Here is a 21,402-nt window from a genome sequence, read left to right on the forward strand (position 1 = left end):
TGCCTGACGTTTGTGAATGTCTGATACCTGATGTTTGTGGATGCCTGACGCTTGTGGATGTCTGTTGCTTGTGGATGTCTGTTGCTTGTGGATGTCTGTCGCTTGTGGATGTCTGTCGCTTGTGGATGTCTGTCGCTTGTGGATGTCTGTCGCTTGTGGATGTCTGTCGCTTGTGGATGTCTGTCGCTTGTGGATGTCTGACGCTTGTGGATGTCTGACGCTTGTGGATGTCTGACGCTTGTTGATGTCTGATGCTTGTTGATGTCTGACGCTTGTGGATGTCTGACGCTTGTGGATGTCTGACGCTTGTTGATGCCTGACGCTTGTGGATGCCTGACGCTTGTGGATGCCTGACGCTTGTGGATGTCTGACGCTTGTGGATGTCTGACGCTTGTGGATGTCTGACGCTTGTGGATGTCTGACGCTTGTGGATGCCTGACGCTTGTGGATGCCTGACGCTTGTGGATGTCTGTTGCTTGTGGATGTCTGTTGCTTGTGGATGTCTGTTGCATGTGGATGTCTGTTGCATGTGGATGTCTGTTACATGTGGATGTCTGTTGCATGTGGATGTCTGTTGCATGTGGATGTCTGTCGCTTGTGGATGTCTGTCGCTTGTGGATGTCTGTCGCTTGTGGATGTCTGTCGCTTGTGGATGTCTGTCGCTTGTGGATGTCTGTCGCTTGTGGATGTCTGTCGCTTGTGGATGTCTGATGCTTGTGGAGGTCTGATGCATGTGGAGGTCTGATGCATGTGGAGGTCTGATGCATGTGGAGGTCTGATGCATGTGGAGGTCTGATGCATGTGGAGGTCTGATGCTTGTGGAGGTCTGATGCTTGTGGAGGTCTGATGCTTGTGGAGGTCTGATGCTTGTGGAGGTCTGATGCTTGTGGAGGTCTGATGCTTGTGGAGGTCTGATGCTTGTGGAGGTCTGATGCTTGTGGAGGTCTGATGCTTGTGGAGGTCTGTTGCTTGTGGGTGCCTGTTGCTTGTGGGTGCCTGTTGCTTGTGGGTGCCTGTTGCTTGTGGGTGCCTGTTGCTTGTGGGTGCCTGTTACTTGTGGGTGCCTGTTCCTTGTGGGTGTCTGACGCTTGTGGATGCTTGTGGATGTCTGGCGCTTGTGGATGCCTGACGCTTGTGGATGCCTGATGCCTTTGGATGTCTGACGCTTGTGGATGCCTGATGTTTGTGGATGTCTGACGCTTGTGGATGTCTGACGCTTGTGGATGTCTGACGCTTGTGGATGTCTGAAGCTTGTGGATGTCTGACGCTTGTGGATGTCTGACGCTTGTGGATGCCTGACGCTTGTGGATGTGACGCTTGTGGATGTGACGCTTGTGGATGTGACGTTTGTGGATGCCTGACGCTTGTGGATGTGACGTTTGTGGATGTCTGACGCTTGTGGATGTCTGACGTTTGTGAATGCTTGCGCTTGTGAATGCCTGACACCTGATGTTTGTGGATGCCTGACGCTTGTGGATGTCTGTTGCTTGTGGATGTCTGTCGCTTGTGGATGTCTGTTTCTTGTGGATGTCTGTCGCTTGTGGATGTCTGTCGCTTGTGGATGTCTGTCGCTTGTGGATGTCTGTCGCTTGTGGATGTCTGTCGCTTGTGGATGTCTGTCGCTTGTGGATGTCTGAAGCTTGTGGAGGTCTGATGCTTGTGGAGGTCTGATGCTTGTGGAGGTCTGATGCATGTGGAGGTCTGATGCATGTGGAGGTCTGATGCATGTGGAGGTCTGATGCATGTGGAGGTCTGATGCATGTGGAGGTCTGATGCTTGTGGAGGTCTGATGCTTGTGGAGGTCTGATGCTTGTGGAGGTCTGATGCTTGTGGAGGTCTGATGCTTGTGGAGGTCTGATGCTTGTGGAGGTCTGATGCTTGTGGAGGTCTGATGCTTGTGGAGGTCTGATGCTTGTGGAGGTCTGATGCTTGTGGGTGCCTGTTGCTTGTGGGTGCCTGTTGCTTGTGGGTGCCTGTTGCTTGTGGGTGCCTGTTGCTTGTGGGTGCCTAATGCTTGTGGGTGCCTGTTCCTTGTGGGTGTCTGACGCTTGTGGATGCCTGATGCTTGTGGATGTCTGGCGCTTGTGCATGCCTGACGCTTGTGGATGCCTGACGCTTGTGGATGTCTGACGCTTGTGGATGTCTGAAGCTTGTGGATGTCTGAAGCTTGTGGATGTCTGACGCTTGTGAATGCTTGACGCTTGTGGATGCCTGACGCTTGTGGATGTGACGCTTGTGGATGTGACGCTTGTGGATGTGACGCTTGTGGATGTGACGCTTGTGGATGCCTGACGCTTGTGGATGTGACGTTTGTGGATGTCTGACGCTTGTGGATGTCTGACGTTTGTGAATGCTTGCGCTTGTGGATGCCTGACGTTTGTGAATGTCTGATACCTGATGTTTGTGGATGCCTGACGCTTGTGGATGCCTGATGCTTGTGGATGCCTGATGCTTGTGGATGCCTGATGCTTGTGGATGCCTGATGCTTGTGGATGCCTGATGCTTGTGGATGTCTGATGCTTGTGGATGTCTGATGCGTGTGGATGTCTGATGTCCGACGCTTGTTGATGCCTGACGCTTGGTGATGCCTGACGCTTGTGGATGCCTGACGCTTGTGAATGCCTGACGCTTGTGGATGCCTGACGCTTGTGGATGCCTGACGCTTGTGGATGCCTGACGCTTGTGGATGCCTGATGCTTGTGGATGCCTGATGCTTGTGGATGCCTGATGCTTGTGGATGCCTGATGCTTGTGGATGCCTGATGCGTGTGGATGTCTGATGCGTGTGGATGTCTGATGCGTGTGGATGTCTGATGCGTGTGGATGTCTGATGCGTGTGGATGTCTGATGCGTGTGGATGTCTGATGCGTGTGGATGTCTGATGCGTGTGGATGTCTGATGCTTGTGGATGTCTGTTGCATGTGGATGTCTGTTGCATGTGGATGTCTGTTGCTTGTGGATGTCTGTTGCTTGTGGATGCCTGACGTTTGTGGATGTCTGATGTCCGACGCTTGTTGATGCCTGACGCTTGTTGATGCCTGACGCTTGTGGATGCCTGACGCTTGTGGATGCCTGACGCTTGTGGATGTCTGACGCTTGTGGATGTCTGACGCTTGTGGATGTCTGACGCTTGTGGATGCCTGACGCTTGTGGATGCCTGACGCTTGTGGATGTCTGTTACTTGTGGATGTCTGTTGCTTGTGGATGTCTGTTGCTTGTGGATGTCTGTTGCATGTGGATGTCTGTTGCATGTGGATGTCTGTTGCATGTGGATGTCTGTTACAGGTGGATGTCTGTTGCATGTGGATGTCTGTTGCATGTGGATGTCTGTTGCTTGTGGATGTCTGTTGCATGTGGATGTCTGTTGCATGTGGGTGTCTGTTGCATGTGGATGTCTGTTGCATGTGGATGTCTGTTGCATGTGGATGTCTGACGCTTGTGCATGCCTGACGCTTGAGGATGCCTGATGCCTGTGGATGTCTGATGCTTGTGGATGCCTGATGCTTGTGGATGCCTGACGTTTGTGGATGTCTGTCCGACGCTTGTTGATGCCTGACGCTTGTTGATGCCTGACGCTTGTTGATGCCTGACGCTTGTTGATGCCTGACGCTTGTTGATGCCTGACGCTTGTTGATGCCTGACGTTTGTTGATGCCTGACGCTTGTGGATGCCTGACGCTTGTGGATGCCTGACGCTTGTAGATGCCTGACGCTGTGGGTGCCTGACGCTTGTGGATGTCTGACGCCTGATGCTTGCGGAAGTCTGATGCTTGCGGAAGTCTGATGCTTGCGGAAGTCTGATGCTTGCGGAAGTCTGATGCTTGCGGAAGTCTGATGCTTGCGGATGTCTGATGCTTGCGGATGTCTGATGCTTGTGGATGTCTGTTGCTTGTGGATGTCTGTTGCATGTGGATGTCTGTTGCATGTGGATGTCTGTTGCTTGTGGATGTCTGTTGCTTGTGGATGCCTGACGTTTGTGGATGTCTGATGTCCGACGCTTGTTGATGCCTGACGCTTGTGGATGTCTGACGCTTGTGGATGTCTGAAGCTTGTGGATGTCTGACGCTTGTGAATGCTTGACGCTTGTGGATGCCTGACGCTTGTGGATGTGACGCTTGTGGATGTGACGCTTGTGGATGCCTGACGCTTGTGGATGTGACGTTTGTGGATGTCTGACGCTTGTGGATGTCTGACGTTTGTGAATGCTTGCGCTTGTGGATGCCTGACGTTTGTGAATGTCTGATACCTGATGTTTGTGGATGCCTGACGCTTGTGGATGTCTGTTGCTTGTGGATGTCTGTCGCTTGTGGATGTCTGTCGCTTGTGGATGTCTGTCGCTTGTGGATGTCTGTCGCTTGTGGATGTCTGTCGCTTGTGGATGTCTGTCGCTTGTGGATGTCTGTCGCTTGTGGATGTCTGTCGCTTGTGGATGTCTGTCGCTTTTGGATGTCTGTCGCTTGTGGAGGTCTGATGCTTGTGGAGGTCTGATGCTTGTGGAGGTCTGATGCATGTGGAGGTCTGATGCATGTGGAGGTCTGATGCATGTGGAGGTCTGATGCATGTGGAGGTCTGATGCATGTGGAGGTCTGATGCTTGTGGAGGTCTGATGCTTGTGGAGGTCTGATGCTTGTGGAGGTCTGATGCTTGTGGGTGCCTGTTGCTTGTGGGTGCCTGCTGCTTGTGGGTGCCTGTTGCTTGTGGGTGCCTGTTGCTTGTGGGTGCCTAATGCTTGTGGGTGCCTGTTCCTTGTGGGTGTCTGACGCTTGTGGATGCCTGATGCTTGTGGATGTCTGGCGCTTGTGCATGCCTGACGCTTGTGGATGCCTGACGCTTGTGGATGCCTGACGCTTGTGGATGTCTGAAGCTTGTGCATGTCTGAAGCTTGTGCATGTCTGACGCTTGTGAATGCTTGACGCTTGTGGATGCCTGACGCTTGTGGATGTGACGCTTGTGGATGTGACGTTTGTGGATGTGACGCTTGTGGATGTGACGCTTGTGGATGCCTGACGCTTGTGGATGTGACGTTTGTGGATGTCTGACGCTTGTGGATGTCTGACGTTTGTGAATGCTTGCGCTTGTGGATGCCTGACGTTTGTGAATGTCTGATACCTGATGTTTGTGGATGCCTGACGCTTGTGGATGCCTGATGCTTGTGGATGCCTGATGCTTGTGGATGCCTGATGCTTGTGGATGCCTGATGCTTGTGGATGTCTGATGCTTGTGGATGTCTGATGCTTGTGGATGTCTGATGCGTGTGGATGTCTGATGTCCGACGCTTGTTGATGCCTGGCGCTTGTTGATGCCTGACGCTTGTGGATGCCTGACGCTTGTGGATGCCTGACGCTTGTGGATGCCTGACGCTTGTGGATGCCTGACGCTTGTGGATGCCTGACGCTTGTGGATGTCTGACGCTTGTGGATGCCTGACGCTTGTGGATGTCTGACGCTTGTGGATGCCTGATGCTTGTGGATGTCTGTTGCTTGTGGATGTCTGTTGCTTGTGGATGTCTGTTGCATGTGGATGTCTGTTGCATGTGGATGTCTGTTGCATGTGGATGTCTGTTGCATGTGGATGTCTGTTGCATGTGGATGTCTGTTGCATGTGGATGTCTGTTGCATGTGGATGTCTGTTGCATGTGCATGCCTGACGCTTGAGGATGCCTAATGCCTTTGGATGTCTGATGCTTGTGGATGTCTGATGCTTGTGGATGCCTGATGCTTGTGGATGCCTGACGTTTGTGGATGTCTGTCCGACGCTTGTTGATGCCTGACGCTTGTTGATGCCTGACGCTTGTTGATGCCTGACGCTTGTGGATGCCTGACGCTTGTAGATGCCTGACGCTGTGGGTGCCTGACGCTTGTGGATGTCTGACGCCTGATGCTTGTGGATGTCTGATGCTTGCGGATGTCTGATGCTTGCGGATGTCTGATGCTTGCGGATGTCTGATGCTTGCGGATGTCTGATGCTTGCGGAAGTCTGATGCTTGCGGAAGTCTGATGCTTGCGGAAGTCTGATGCTTGCGGACGTCTGATGCTTGCGGAAGTCTGATGCTTGCGGAAGTCTGATGCTTGCGGAAGTCTGATGCTTGCGGATGTCTGATGCTTGCGGATGTCTGATGCTTGCGGATGTCTGATGCAAATCAAAGTGTGCGTGTGTTAGACGAACGAGCACAGAAAGTCTCCGGCATTTACCGGCAATTGAAAATCAAACACTTTAATCTAACGTCAAGCAAAGGAAAGTGGTGCCTTTGGCACGGCAGACTACCTCAAATGTGAACAAAACATTAAATTCTATCTCTAACAGTACAAAATGTGACACCAAGTATGGGCATGTGTTACACAGGCTTGCATGAACTGCTAACAGCAGAAGCCATGGGCACAGCATATTTACAGTCTTACAAATCTCCATGTGAGAAGACGCATGAAGCAGATCCCTTTGAAGCTCTCGGAGGCCGGCCGTGAAAACTAGGCAGCGCTGGGAGGGGGGCTGGGCAGAAATACGAGTCACGGCCTGGCGGCCGTGAAGTGTGAAGCAGTGGGCGGGGAAGCAGGCGCAAATGGTAAGACCACAACTTGATGCTCCTGTATGTTCCAGCCCCTTGACTTTTCTGTGGGCCTACTTTTGCTTCTTTGTTGACAGCGACTATGACTAGGATCTGTGACCTTGCTTACAACTCTCCAAGCAATAAAAGAAACTCCATGAAAGCCTGACAAAGACGGATGTGAAACTCGATATCAGACAGTTTGTTTCAAGCCCTGAAGAAGTCCGACAACGGCCGAAACGCGTCGGCTATTCGCAACTATCAAAAAAAGAAAATAAAGAATAAAAATTGAATAAAAGAAAGAAAATCCAAGTCACTACTTTTGTGTGTCTTATCTGAATAGTTGGGAAAACCAATAACTCCGTTCATTTATATGTTTTTAATAACTGTTTTGCAACAATGTATAACTTTTGAAGGGTGCTGTCCAACTATCATAATTAGCTTTCCTGGGTGGTAGGTTGCCTATCTCCCTTAAGGCCCGTGTGGGAATCACGTGTCTGGGCATAGCACCTTCTATTCCGACACAGTAGATGGTATTTCAACAGTGGTGCAGTTTTTTTCCTTAATTCCCAGTTCTCTTGCCTCATCGCAAATGGTAAGGGGAGCCTTTGAAGAGCAAGGCAGGGGGATAGAAGCGCGTTCACGAGCATGTGCACTTCTACAAATCCTCAGCTTTCTGGTTTGACTGCAATAGGTCTCTCTACGAGACCTAAAAAGTAGCGGTGAGAGCGGACACCCTTGCCTGGTGCCACGGGTGGGATTGAAAGAACGGGAAATTGTGCCAGTCAGGCGCAGTCGGGCAGTGGGGGAGGAGTAAAGCAAGGCTGTAAGGTCTATGAAGCCTTTTGGCATGCCTATCCTCCTCATCACCTCAAGGTAAAAGCGCCACTTCCAGGGAGTAGAAGGCCTTTTCGATATCTAAGAGAATCGTTGCTGCAGGTTTCTCTCGTGAAATTCTGTGGAGTACTGTGAACAACGTTCTCATATTAAGGGCAGTCGATCTATGCGGTAAGAAACCCGTTTGTGCCGGGTAGATTATTCGGTCCAGCAATAGAACCAATTGTAGCGCTATCATCTTGGCTAAGATTTTGTAACCTAGGTTTAAAAGGGAAAGAGGTCTATATGATCCACAATCAAGCGGATCCTTCCCGGGCTTGGGTAGCAGTATTATTACGGCCTCCGGCAGGGTTGCGGGAAGTTGCTTTCTCTCAAGCGCCTCATTGTAAACTTCTAAAACATGGGGTGCCAGCAGGTCTTTATATGCTTTATAAAAATCTCCAGAAAAGTCGTCCAAGCCGGGGTCTGTGGAGCTGTTCACGGCATCTAAAGCACTAGTTATTTCCTCTACCGAGAAGGGTTCGGCAAGGAAATCCTGCATGAACCGTTCCATATAGACCATGGTAATCTCCTCAAAATATCTACCCAGTTCTTCTGTTGTGTAGGTCGCTTTGGATGTGTATAGCTTATTGTAATAGTCTAGGAATTTGTCTCCAATATCTGGGGTACTCGTGAGAATTCGACCCAAAGAGGACTGAATTTCAGAGGTGCATGGTCGGCCAGTTGAGGGCTTCAAAAGGCGTGATAAAGTTCGGCTGGGTCTATCTCCTTTCCCATGCCATCTGGCCACCCCATGTTTAGTTAAGAAATGAGTTTCCCTCTCTGCGGCCTCCCTGAAGTCTGCTAGAAAGGAAAGATGTTGACTGAATCGGGCAGGGTTAGGGTTAGTTATCTGTTAATCATCTATCGTCCTTAATTGCTGCTCAACATGTGCTATCGTGGCCCCAAGGTCTCTCCTCGCTTCCTAATGCTTAGAGATGCACACCCCACGTAAATAGGCCTTAATTGCCTCCCAGAGGACTGCCCAGGAGTCTACAGAGCCAATATTTAGATTGAAGTACTCCTCTATTGCGTCACGCAGCTCTGCCCTAAATGCTTCATCCAGCAGGGCCCTACCTCGGAATCTCCACTGCCTCTCACAGTCTTCTGGCCTGGGGATCCTGATCCACATCACCACCTGGGAGTGATCCGAATAAGTTCTCGGCAGAGTCTGAGAAGATCTATGCCAATTAGTTAGACCAGGAGAGACTAACCAGTAGTCCAGCCTGGTCCATGTGTCATATAGGGCCGAATGATGGCAGTACCTATGGTCTGCCGGATGGCGCAGTCTCCAGATGTCCAACAAGCCAATTGAGTCGCACAAATCTAGAAGCGCTCAGCCTGCCTGTGTTTGAGTCTGTGGAGCTGAAGGAGCTGTCTACCGCCGGGTCAGTTAGTAAATCACACATATGTATTCAGCATCTAGCTGTAGAACTTGTGCGTGGAGGTCATGAAAAATCTCTGGATTATCTACATTGGGGGTGTATACATTCACAAATGCTATCCAGTGACCCATTAGCAGCCCAGTCACCATTGTGTAGCCACCGTCTGTATCATTATGTACGTTGTTTGGCTTGAAGGGGAGACGTTAGTGTATTATTATCGCGGTGCCTCTGGCATAAGAGCTATAATTTGTGAAATGACGGTGGTGGCCCCAGCTGGATGCAAAAGAAGTGGCCTTAGTTCTGGGCAGGTGGGTCTCTTGAAGGAATGCAATGTCTATTCCTTGTCTTTGCATGTAATGTAAAATGTGCTTCCCTTTTCGAACATTGAGCCCCCTAACATTCCAGGTGAAGAGAGACAGTTCGGAACTAGTGGATGGGTCATCTATGCCTGTCTTTTGTACTGAAAAAACAGTATCAGCTGTTGAGTGTCACAGCAAGCCATATTAGTTAGACAGTGAGTAGGCTGCAAAGGCAACTGATGTAGCCAAGTAATGAAATCATCCCCTCCCGCCACCCCCCACCCATCCCTGTGCTCCCCATCGCAGGGAGATACCCAGTGAAATAGACTACCATATGCAACCTGCAAACAACGCAACAAATTAGAAAGTATATAAACTAGGTACACAACCATGTTACACAATGAACGTGTTACACACATGGGGAGTGTGACGCCACGCCAGGGATCCAGTTTTACAATAACTGTAGTGCTTAAGACATAAATCTGTTCCACTACAAGGAGAGATCAAACATTTTAAATCAAGTTAACCCGGTGCGCATGCCGGAATCATTCAGTAAAGAAAAGTTCGACACTGGCCACTGAGCCACTATGAGGAGGAGAGCTTCGTACTGTGTCTTTGGATTTTTCATTGTAGAGGATCCTATAGTCTCTGCAAAACCCATGCACAGCCATGGGGTAGTCAAAGATGCGTGTTCTGCCCTCAATGTCCACACAGAGCCGAGCTGGAAACAGCATGCCATACCCAAGACCCAGATTCCGGAGAGTCGCCTTGATGCCATTATATTTACACCTCGCCTCCTGAACCATTGCAGTAAAGTCTGGGTACAAGGCTAGTGCAGAATCCTGCCATGAGATAGCACAGCGCTCTCTTGCCAGCCACAGCACAGTATCCCTGTCCCGGAAGTTGAGGAAACATTCAATTATGGGCCATGGGGGGGCAGCCTGAGTTGGGACGCTGCCCCAAGGAACGGTGCGCTAGCTCCACGGCAAAACCGGTGGGGAAGGAGTCTCTGCTGAAGATGTCAACCAACAAGGTTTCTAAAAACTGGTCCATACGACCAGCATTGGTCGTTTCAGGCACTCCCAGGATGCGAATATTGTTGCGCCTGCTGCGCGATTCTAAATCCTCATTTTTAATGGCAACATCTTTAAGAATTTTTTCTACTCGTTCCAAGCGCTTAACTGCCCGGGCAGAGCCGTCCTCTAGGTCGGACACCCTACCTTCCACTGTGTCAAGCTGCCTTTCATGCAAATCGACCTTGCCGCCCTTACTGTCGAGGCGTTCATCCAAGGAGTCCAATCGGCTGTCTAGAGCACTAAAGCCAGCTCTCAGTTCCTGAAGCAATGAAGCTGAGTCTGTAGAGGGGCTTTCTGTGGAAGGCGCGCCCGTTACACCCTCTCCCATGGTAGTTTCCGTACCTGCTGGTTTTTCAGTGGGTTTGGTGAGCTGCAGCAATCGCTGTTAAGGGTCTTAATGGCCCATGCCACCCTGCAGGGACCCCAAACACGCAGCGTTCACCACGGACCGTCTCACACTGCAGGGGCAAGGGAGACACATTATCAAGAATGGACTTTGGGTGCAAGAACCCTAGCTGCCACGCCATCCGGTTGGGCAGAGCGATGCTAGGACCCCTCCAGAGAGCCACAAACTGTAGCTTTTTTTCAGGCAGGTATTCAGGGCACTACTGCCCTGCACTTGGAGGATTGCTGGAGATGGAGGCCTCTGTAGGCTGTACTCCCACTGCTTACATGGACAATCAATGTATAGCCCAATCTGCGCCGTTACATGCTGTTCTAGTCATCGCCGATGCTCTGAGCCGCCTCCCAGACGCTGCGAGCTGATGGTGCGTGACCGGGACCCCGGGCCCACCAACCCCCTCCCTTGGACCGTTCGAGCAGTCGGGTGACTGCCTCCCAGGCTCTTCCGCAGTCCGTGTCACTGCAGGCCGCCTGAAGTGAAACGGGCGGCACACGCTCTCCGGCAGAGTTACCGGGAGCCGCACTCGAGGATGGAAATAGGAGGGGGCGAAGGGGGAGGGTAGGCCCAAAGCCCGATCATGCTCACCTCACACTCCAGGGCTCCAGGCACCGTCCACATGGATACGCCACTCTCCGAATGGCTCACATTCACTCCGGGCCCATTTTCATCGCAGTGGCAGGCTCTGCCCCAGTATCTTGAAACGGGACAGTCCCAGAGTGTCTGGTGGCAGCAATCTGCTCCACCTGCTCACAATCTCTTCCTCCGCATCAGCGACCGCATCACAGGCGGGTTAACATGTAGCTTTCTGGGAACAGGACGATCGTACTGGGATCTCTTGGCGGAGCTTCAGTGCTGCACGGCCATTTTGGTTGGCTGCCTGGCCATGCCCCCTATTACATGGTCACTTAACTCCAATACACAGCTAAATGGTGTGAAGATGGTGTAAGGAGCTGGCTCTTTATATAGTGGACCAAAAAGAGTTAAACTGTGTAAAGAGTCCAGGCAAACGCCAACTGGTTTACAGAGGCAAAAATTACACCCCAAATACTCGCTTTTGTGGTAATATGGGTGAGCAGTTAGGCATATCACAGGGTAGTGCCAACTAAGCATCTATTGAACTCACTAAGGCAGTAAGCGAAACACACACTCAATAAAGGAATCCAACACCAGTTTATAAAAATAACGCATACTTTTATATGAATTTAGATACCAAGATCTTAGGAATCAGGAAGTACTTTTCGAGTTATGAAATTTACCAGTTTTGAAACGTTTTTGGGTACGGTAATGTTAACCTATGGGCTAAAAACATGTAGTGCATTTGGGCACTTAATAGCGACTTATGGGACTGTTCGATGGGACGTAAGGTGAGGCTGGGGCAACATCCAATGCCACATCAACAGATCACCTCTGGAGGCTCTGGCAAATCTGGGTACAGAGTTGTATTACGGCCTTGGGTGACCCATTCTCTTCAATGGGGAACAGTCCGGTCAGAGAGAGTCTGCAAGCTGGGAATGGGGGGGAGGGAGCAGTTCTGGGGAACCCAAGAGGGGCTTGTCCTTTGAGGTGCTCGGGCACCTGGGGACACCGTTCATAGACTTCTCTTTGGGCTGTGGGGCTCGGGTGCAGTGGTGTCTTTTAGCATTGGATTCGGGCTAGATTCATTTGCGCTTGGGGGATCCTGCAGAAAGAAGCTGTAGGAGTCGACTGAAAGTACAGTCAGGACATCAGGAACACCCTGCGGGGTACAGGCAGGACACCCTGCGGGCTGAAGCTAAGTTCTAGCATCCATGGACTGCAGAAATGACACACATGGACTGCATTGCCCCGGTCCCAGCCGACCCACCACCCCCCACCCCTTCCACGGCCCAGCTGCAGCTCGGATCCTTCCCTGGAGCGGGTCCCGGGTGACTGCGGCCTGAAGTGGGTTCTTCAGCTACGTCCAGGGCGACGGTCTGAGGTGAAGGCCCCCGTGGGCCGAAGCAAGGACGACCTGGAAGCTGAAAAGGTCATCCCGTCGGCTACCCAGGGCCCCCTTGTGCCTTTTGCAAACTGAAGTCAGGGGTCCCTGCGGAACGCCCATAGGTGCCCGGGGCAGCTCACCTGGCCAGCGGTGCGGGGGTCGCTGTTAAAGCTCCGCACAAACCTCGGTCGGGAGTCCCCTCCTCCTCTGGCTCGGCGTCGCACTGGCATGGCTACTGCTGGGCTCTCACTTCCTCCCCGACAGGTCATGTGATAGTGAAACTCACAACCAGGAAGAGCCCGTGAGAGAGGGGCAGCGGGGCGAGTGCACTGCACTGCCCCGGCCAGCGCTGCTTCGGAGCTCTCCTGAGCGCGACCCTGGCCTGCCTCATGTAAGTATTTTTGACATGCGGCTCATCAACATGTCGTTGATACACCCGCACTTGTTTACTTCTGGAGGTGTTGTTGTAACTTCCCCTTTTTATGTCTCGAGAGAGATGGTGGATGAGATCTTTTTGGGAGCACAGTATGCCAACAATAAGGACAAATAATAACTTATTTTTATATTGCTGGATTCCATCCACCATGTTGCAGTTTCGTGTATCACAGTTACTATATTACCCACTTTTCTACCTCTGAAGGATAACATGCTGACTTAGCCCTGCCATGATCCAAACTCGCTACCTGGACGTTGCAAAAGACGTGAGCAGAGAGCGCTTAGCTCACTGAGCTATCTGGCTGAAAAGATAGGTTTGGCTGATGATGTCACATAAGATGGAGTCACTCAGAAGATACCGTCCAACCCCAAGTGAGCACCATTTGTGTGAGAGCTCATGCTGCTTGCTCTTGTTTCTTGTGAGTCATGGTTGTCTGTTTTGCTCGAGCAGTCACAGTTATGGGAACACCTGGGGTTTCGTAGCCTGCTATGCAGAGCCAGCCATACAGAAAGACCTATGTCATCCTCGCAATATTCACAGGTTAGCTCCTAACTGATGGGATCACAGTGGCGTCTAGCCTCTAAACACAAACACCCCTGCACCCCCTCCAATTCACACGAGTCACTCACAGCACAGCTCAACTTTCTTCACACTGGTACCAAGCTGTTTGTTGGGGGTGGCGGCAGGATGTGAAAAGGAGATGGAAGGACAAGGTGGAGGGCTGATGGGGTGTTAAAACATCACCTGCTACTAGTTAAACAAATTATTAAACGCAGTTCAAACTGAACCACTGGAGCCAACTCAGACAGATGCTGCTGATTGCATGCCATTAATGCAGACAGCATTAATGCAGACAGCATCACTCAGCGCCACAGCATCACTCAGCGCCACAGAATCACTCGGCACCCCTCAACGCCACAGCACCCCTCAACGCCACAGCACCCCTCAACGCCACAGCACCGCTGAATGCCACAGCACCCCTCAATGCCACAGCACCCCTCAACGCCACAGCACCCCTCAACGCCACAACACCACTCAACGCAACAGCACCTTTCAACGCGACAGCACCCCTCAATGCCACAGCACCCCTCAATGCCACAGCATCACTCAGCGCTACTGAATGCCACAGCACCCCTCAACGCCACAGCACCCCTCAACGCCACAGCACCCCTCAACGCCACGGCACCCCTCAACGCCACGGCACCACTCAACACCACAGCACCACTCAACGCCACAGACAGCACCACTCAACGCCACAGCACCACTCAACGCCACAGCATCACTCAACGCCACAGCATCACTCAGCGCCACAGATTCATTCAGCACCACTGAATGCCACAGCACCCCTCAACGCCACAGCACCCCTCAATGCCACAGCACCCCTCAACGCCACAGCACCCCTCAACGCAACAGCACCCCTCAACGCCACAGCACCCCTCAACGCCACAGCACCCCTCAACGCCACAGCATCCCTCAACGCCACAGCATCCCTCAACGCCACAGCATCCCTCAACGCCACAGCATCCCTCAACGCCACAGCATCCCTCAACGCCACAGCATCCCTCAACGCCACAGCATCCCTCAACGCCACAGCACCCCTCAACGCCACAGCATCTCAATGCCAAAGCATCCCACAGCATCACTCAACACCACAGCATCACTCAATGCCACAGCATCACTCAATGCCACAGCATCACTCAATGCCACAGCATCACTCAATGCCACAGCATCACTCAATGCCACAGCATCACTCAACGCCACAGCATCACTCAGCATCACTCAACGCCACAGCATCACTCAGCACCACTGAAGGCCACAACATCACTCAGCACCACTGAAGGCCAAAGCATCACTCAGCACCACTGAAGGCCACAGCATCACTCTGTGCAACCATTCAACAACAACTGGTTCTAATATGTTCTCTCAATGTTTCAAGCTTTATTATAGTTAGTTATTAAACTCACATATGTCAGATGTGACTGTAAAAAACACAAGCATTTGCAATGCAATAGGTCTCGCAGTTAGGCGAGTTTAAGCTATTGGCATTGTAAATGACAATGCAGTTTATGTATGTTTTTAAAACAAAAATAAAAGGCATTGTTATTTGCAATGTCAATAGCTCAAGCTCGCGTAAATGCGAATCCTATTGCATTGCAAATGCTTGTTTTGTGACATGTTGTTGGTGGTTTTAGGACTCTGGGCACTTAACAGTGCTGTTCATTGCTAAAGTGCATGTGCTCTTTATGGTAAACTTGCTAATAGTGGTCTACACCTGTTTGGCATATTTAATTTACCTATCAGTCCCTTGTACAGTTGTATCCCGTATACCTAGGGCCAGTAAATTGAATGCTACTGGTGGGCTTGCAGGGCTGCTTACGCCACCCACCAAAGTAACCTTTCAAACCTGTCTCAGGCCTCTGCCACTGCAGGGCCTGCACACGCATTTTACTGCCTCCTTGACATGGCACATAAATTGGTTGCCACGTCTATGACTTCCCTTGTACTACATATCAGTCACTCCTAACATAGGCCCTAGCTAGCCCTATGGACTGGGTTTCGGTGTAGGTCAAAGGTACAATATGTTCCTTAACTGTGTGGCATGTCCTGGTAGTGACAAACAGCCTATTTGGTTTCTCACTGCTGTGAGGCTGCCCTCTCATAGGGATGCATTGATGATTGCCTGATATGTGCTTCAGTGGTAATTCCTGACATGAGTGGGGTATCATGTTCAAGTTTGGTATGTTTGGAATAGTGGTGATAAATGCTGCGTATTGGTGTCAGCGCATCTATTATTACTATTTTAGGAATGGCACTTTTAGAAGTAGGCATTTCTGTGTGCTGTGTGTCTTTGGTCCACTGCTAGGATGTGTATTGACTGTCTGGCTTTGGAGTGACAGGGTCTGGGGAGGTGCAGTTGCCCAAGAGAGTCTGGATGAGTCGGCAATAGGCCGACTAGGCCTTGTCTGCATTTGGAGTGGTGGGAGGAGTAGCACCTGCACCTAAATAGGGCTGTGCCTGCCTTCCACAATGATGGCTCCGCCCCCCTGTGATGTGTCTGGGTCCAGGGTTTACACTTACAATGGGGAATGTTGTGAACTTGCAGAGATGCCCCCAGAACTGGTTTGGACTGGGCTCAGAGCCCTGGGCCAGGAGAGAACAAAGACACTTACTAGTATAAGTACTGGAGCTGTGACCCATGTCTGTTGAGCTTGCTGGGAACTGGATCTGAGGTACACACAGCCAGGAGGAACCGCCTTGGGCCTCAGCTACTGCCTGCTGGGAGGCCCTACGTGCTGGCCTGCTTGTGCCCAGCTCTGACCTTATGAATTCCTGGAGAAGAGCGCTGCCTGCTCCCTGTTTGTGTCTTCAAATGGGCGATAGGCAGGGCGCTTTAGATTCCCCAAATTGCCCTGTACTCTAGCGCATGGTGAGCGCTCTCCTTCTGGTGCCCTGGAGGGGCATTTCGCCTGGAGCAGCATGTGGGTCGATACAGGATTTTTGTGGCCGGTGTAGTTGAGCCCTGATGTGGACTTGTGTGGCATTTTTGTCTGTATCGTAGTGCATGGGTAAAGCATTGAACAACCTATGGCCCAAAGGTGTGCGCTCCTGCTTAGTACAGTGTGGGAAGGGCACTTCTAACTTTAACTTCTAATCCCGAGAAGTGGCCTCTTACAGGGAACATGGCGAGAGCAGCCGTGGCGAGATCAGGAAGTCAGGCGGAGGATACCTGGTTGTGGGCGGGGCTCCCATGAGGAAGAGGAGAACCCTGCGTGTTCTCCGAGGCTGGGAGGGGCCCACTGCTATGTGCCATAGAAGCGGAGCATGAGAGCAACCGGAAGAAACTTTGCTCCGCACGTCCCCATCCCAGGACACCTGGAAGTCAGGCAGAGGCAGCAGGCCACGTGTCTGAGCCTGATGGTGGGCGGGGCGAGGCAGGAATGTGCTCCTGACCGCAAGCGGAGGAGAGGCGAAGTCGACGGAGACTTTGCTCCGTGTCCTACCATCGCACAGAGGAATCCTGCGGGCTGGGGCTGAGATCCAGAAGAAGAATTTTGGGCAGTGGCTGTTGGGGGTGACCGCCAAGTAAGGCGGGAGATCAGCACCTTGACTGGCTGGGCAGCCGACATCTGCAGCCTGGACCTCTCTCCCCACAACAATTGGGGAGTGGGGCTGAGCTGGCTTCTCATTACCGCTGGGCCGCGTGCTCACGAGAGCCCACCGTTTGTTTGGGGAAAGAGGTCTCCTGTCAACGAGGGTAGAGGGGATGCCTCCACTCCCTGTTATATCTACTTTCTAGGCCCGTCTTTACTGACCGCTTGGGGCATAAAGGGGAAACCTTGATGGAGGCCTCCACTCCCCACTGAGGAAGAGGAGTAGGATTGGTAATCACCAAGTGGGAAGGAACCGCTCCGCATTACCGCATTTCTTATGGTGTAGGCGGGTAAGGCCCAGGAGCCTACGAGGGGGAAACCTGGTTATGGGCTGTGTTATTCGGTGACTTGATTAGGCTTTAATATTCCATCAGAGTGAGGATGTATGTGTGCACGCCACTACTCTTTACGATAGTGCACTGTGGATAATGTGTATCCCATGGCCCGGCTTATGATTGATGTGTCCTATTTACGCCTAAGAAGGGCATGATGAGCTTATGGTATTCCATGATGTGTACACAGCTGCAAGTGTTTACTGTGGTGCACTGCTGATGAGGTTTTATGCCTAGTGCTTTACGCTAAATGCAATCCCATGATTAGTTACTGGTGACCTTAACTAACTGTAATGTTTATGAATTTGACCAAAAGGTTTATGTAAATTCCTGTGAAATCATGTCAAGTACCTAGTGGCGCAGTGATATTTATGCGATTGTGTTCTAATGTGTTTATGGATAATATGAAGGTTATTTTTATATAACCCTGTGTGGAGTTTCTTTTGTGGTGTGCCTAGTGGGTCGCTGCTGTTTGAGTGGGTTGCGCAAACTCTTTACGCATTGCCTCTGGGATAAAGCCGACTTCTCTGCCAAGCTACCTAGGGGGTGAGCAGGGGTTATCTTCAGCATGTAACTACCTTGCCCTGACTAGGAGTGGTGGGTTCTGCCTGGCTTATGTGCATACACCAGCCAACCAGCAGCCCCATTTCTAACAACATGGAATATAACGCACCCTGCCTCAGGGCTGTAAGGCCTGCTGTAAGGTTACTTACAAATGTAACATGCAGTGTTAGAGGGACATGGCACACAAGTGTCTCTCATGTTGTTTTCACTTTTTAGAGCACCTTTTCACACAGACTGCAGTGACAGTCGGTATGGGTTTGGTGCTGGGTCCCTTAGAGTGGCACAAGATATGCTGCAGCTCTAAGGGACCTTCTTTAGTACCTCTGCCCTAGGTACCAGCGGTATCACTTACTAGGGACTTAAGGCCGGGTCAGCTGGAGATCAGGTGACCAGTTTTGTTTTGGGAAAAGAACACTGGCACTGGGGACCTTGTTAGCAGGAACCCAGTACACTTCAGTCAAAGTTGCACCAAATACCAGGCAAAAAGTATTTGTGTGGGTGGGGGGGTGGGGTGGGGGTGAATAATTACTGCAACAAAAAATCCAGCTTCCTACAGATGGGAACTGGGAAAAAAGACCTAAGGGATATAGTTGTGGAGGGGACTCTACCAGGTTGCTTATTGGTGGGCATGTATCACCCACCGGTAGGGACATGCAAATTAAGCTGCTGCAACAATTTCATCAGATTCGTAACACTGTCATTAACAGCATGGAGAGCAGTAGGCTGCCTAACAATGGGAGGCCTGTACGTTGGTGATTGGTTTTTAACCCTTGATAAGGCCTGAGACACTTTTGGGGTTAGCACTGGGTAGTTCCTGAAGTATGATAAGCCAGAGAGATATTGATGTACTTTCTGAATGTCCCAAAGATCTCCTTCACAGTGGGTCTAGTGTTGGAGGATGAGCAGGGCAGGATCCTTGTCTCAGGGATATATAAGGCATTGAAAGTGGCTAGACCACCCACCTTGCTCAAAGCAATGCTGGCTTGGGATAGATAACTACAGACCCCTCTGAAAGATGCAAAATGGGTGACAACTTGTGCACAAGTATTGGATGTAACTCCAGATTCGTTTGAAGTAACTGTATAAGGAGAGCCGAGGAGAAGGTGGGTGAGGGTGGGGGTTGTTTTAATATATTCCTTTTAGTTTTTTATTCTTTCAGGATATTTATATAGTGATAATTGTGATCTGTAACAATTTGTACCAAATGCCAATAAAAATGTATACACTGAAACAAACTTGTGCAAGACATGGCAAGTAATGCTAGATTCCATCTGACGCACTTTAATTACCATCACTGTACATTCCTGGCACCCACCAGATTGCACAGAATATACCCAATAGATACTCATCATGCCCTAAATGTGGCGGGAGGGGAAGCCACCTTCCTACGTTTGACCTGGGCATTCTGGGTTCCTGTTGCTGGGGAGTATTGGTGCGGAGGCTCAGGCAGCGATTCATGTTCATCTGGAATCGTCTATAAGGCATTGCCTGTTGGGCTTTATACCTAACCCCAAACAAGGGAAAATGCAACACAGGTTAGTCTCCGTGGGCTTATTACTGGTGAAGCGCCGCCTAGTGATATATTGGTGGTTGAACAGGGGTCCCGTCATGATGAGATATAACGGAGTTGTCCCTGGTGGAAGAAATTATCCAGATAGGAGGGGGCAGCCGGATAGAGAATCCTGAATGCTCACTATTACTGGTTAAGGCCCTGAGCCAAACAAACAGTGGAAGATGCTAACATAAGAATGGAATCAGAATGGGGAGGTGACACCTCTTGAGTATCTGTGTGGCACAACTAGGCATAGTTGTGCTAATGCTGATTAGGTAAAGATGACTCAAGACCTGTTGTTGCCCATTTTTGAGCTCATTCTTGAGCAGATGTGTTGGTATTGTTATATAGTTGGAAAATATATATTTTTTAAAGTGTTAATTTATACGTTTAGACCTTTGACTAATAAGCTTTTTTTATATCGGTTTTGTTCATTTTCTTGTTTTACATTAGTTCTTTCTTCTCACGTTTTAATCATCTATTTGGATTGAGGATTTGCAGCTGTCAATTCATATTCTCACAATGACTATATGCAATAAATTAAATGCAACCAGTTTGCCATGCAGATGGTTTTAACGTTATTAAATGAAACACATGTAGCTATTATGTATTCTGTAAGTAGCAAATATCCGTCAATTGTGTGTACCATTTCAAGGCATGAGATGGAACTGACAGACAACAGGCAGACTTCAGGCACATCATCGGGTGTAGAACTAAGGCACAAACAATCGGTCGAACAGATGAGACACCACAGCAAACTAATGTTTGTTTACTTGTATATAACGCTAATTTCGCCCAGTCAGACCTTCAAATACTGGGTCGATGCATCATCCTTGTCACACATGTAGAAAGTGATGGTTTTTTTGCCCAACAGGCCAATCAGGATATGCTGTTGAACCAACTCAATGGAAAACGAGGAATGTGTTTCCATAGTGATTAAAAGTACAGTACTGATTAAAAGTACATGCACTGTTTACTCTTTAAGGAACTGCACAGACCCAATTATCTGAATGTAAAATATGGTCCTTTTTCCTTCCTCAGGCTTTCAGTCCCGATGGTCGATGGCTAATAACTGCATCAATGGATTGCTGCATTAAAGTGTGGGATCTTCCATCAGGGTGGTGAGTTAATGAAAAATATAGAAGAATACACCAGTTTCCTTGGAAATCCCATACAAATATTTATGAAATGCATCCATGTTTAGCCAAATGGCAAGGTTTACACTATTGTAATATTGCTTTTAGTGTAGATATTGTTGTAAGAACTGCTACGCTTCATATTCATTACTAATGTTTTTTGAGGCACACATCTTTTCAAATGACAGTTGTTTGAAAAGCCATCCCCTTTTTTTCATTATGTGCAAAAACAATTTTCTGCTCAAGAACGTTGTTGACTTCAAACTTACATGTTACAGTTAAAACTTCAAACTAAAAAGACCCAATCCTTTACAGAAACGTAATCGACTTTTGTCATTTCACTTTCAGCCTGATAGATTGTTTTCTGTTGGACTCAGCGGCTGTCTCTATCACCATGTCCCCTACTGGAGATTTCTTAGCTTCCTCCCACGTTGATGATCTTGGAATTTACCTATGGTAAGTTAAGTTATTTTAAGTTTTTACATCCATCTCATTTTAAATCAGATCGCATGTGTTTTTCAGTGCATGTCTGTCTGTTTGTGTCTCTTAGAGAAGTTTAGTTGCAACAAGGGCTTGTTTTCTTACGTATAAGATCATTTTTGTAAATCTGTTGTCAATGGCACATTAACACATTTTGTAAGATCTGTTGCCTAACTTCATATTCTGGTGGCTCTATGGCAGATTTAGTACCTC

General features: G+C 49.8%; 1 protein-coding gene across 1 annotated transcript in view; it reads left to right on the forward strand.

Annotated features, from left to right (window-relative positions):
* WDR36 (WD repeat domain 36) overlaps positions 1 to 21,402 on the forward strand; it is a 443,575-nt gene that overhangs the window by 275,140 nt on the left and 147,033 nt on the right. The window contains exons 17-18 of the mRNA XM_086963545.1: positions 20,615 to 20,694; positions 21,058 to 21,165. Of these exons, the coding sequence (XP_086819671.1) occupies positions 20,615 to 20,694; positions 21,058 to 21,165 (188 nt within the window). The remainder of the gene's footprint in view (positions 1 to 20,614; positions 20,695 to 21,057; positions 21,166 to 21,402) is intronic.

The sequence above is a fragment of the Lissotriton vulgaris genome, chromosome 3_1 (genome assembly GCF_964263255.1).
Source record: "Lissotriton vulgaris chromosome 3_1, aLisVul1.2, whole genome shotgun sequence".
Taxonomy (NCBI): domain Eukaryota; kingdom Metazoa; phylum Chordata; class Amphibia; order Caudata; family Salamandridae; genus Lissotriton; species Lissotriton vulgaris.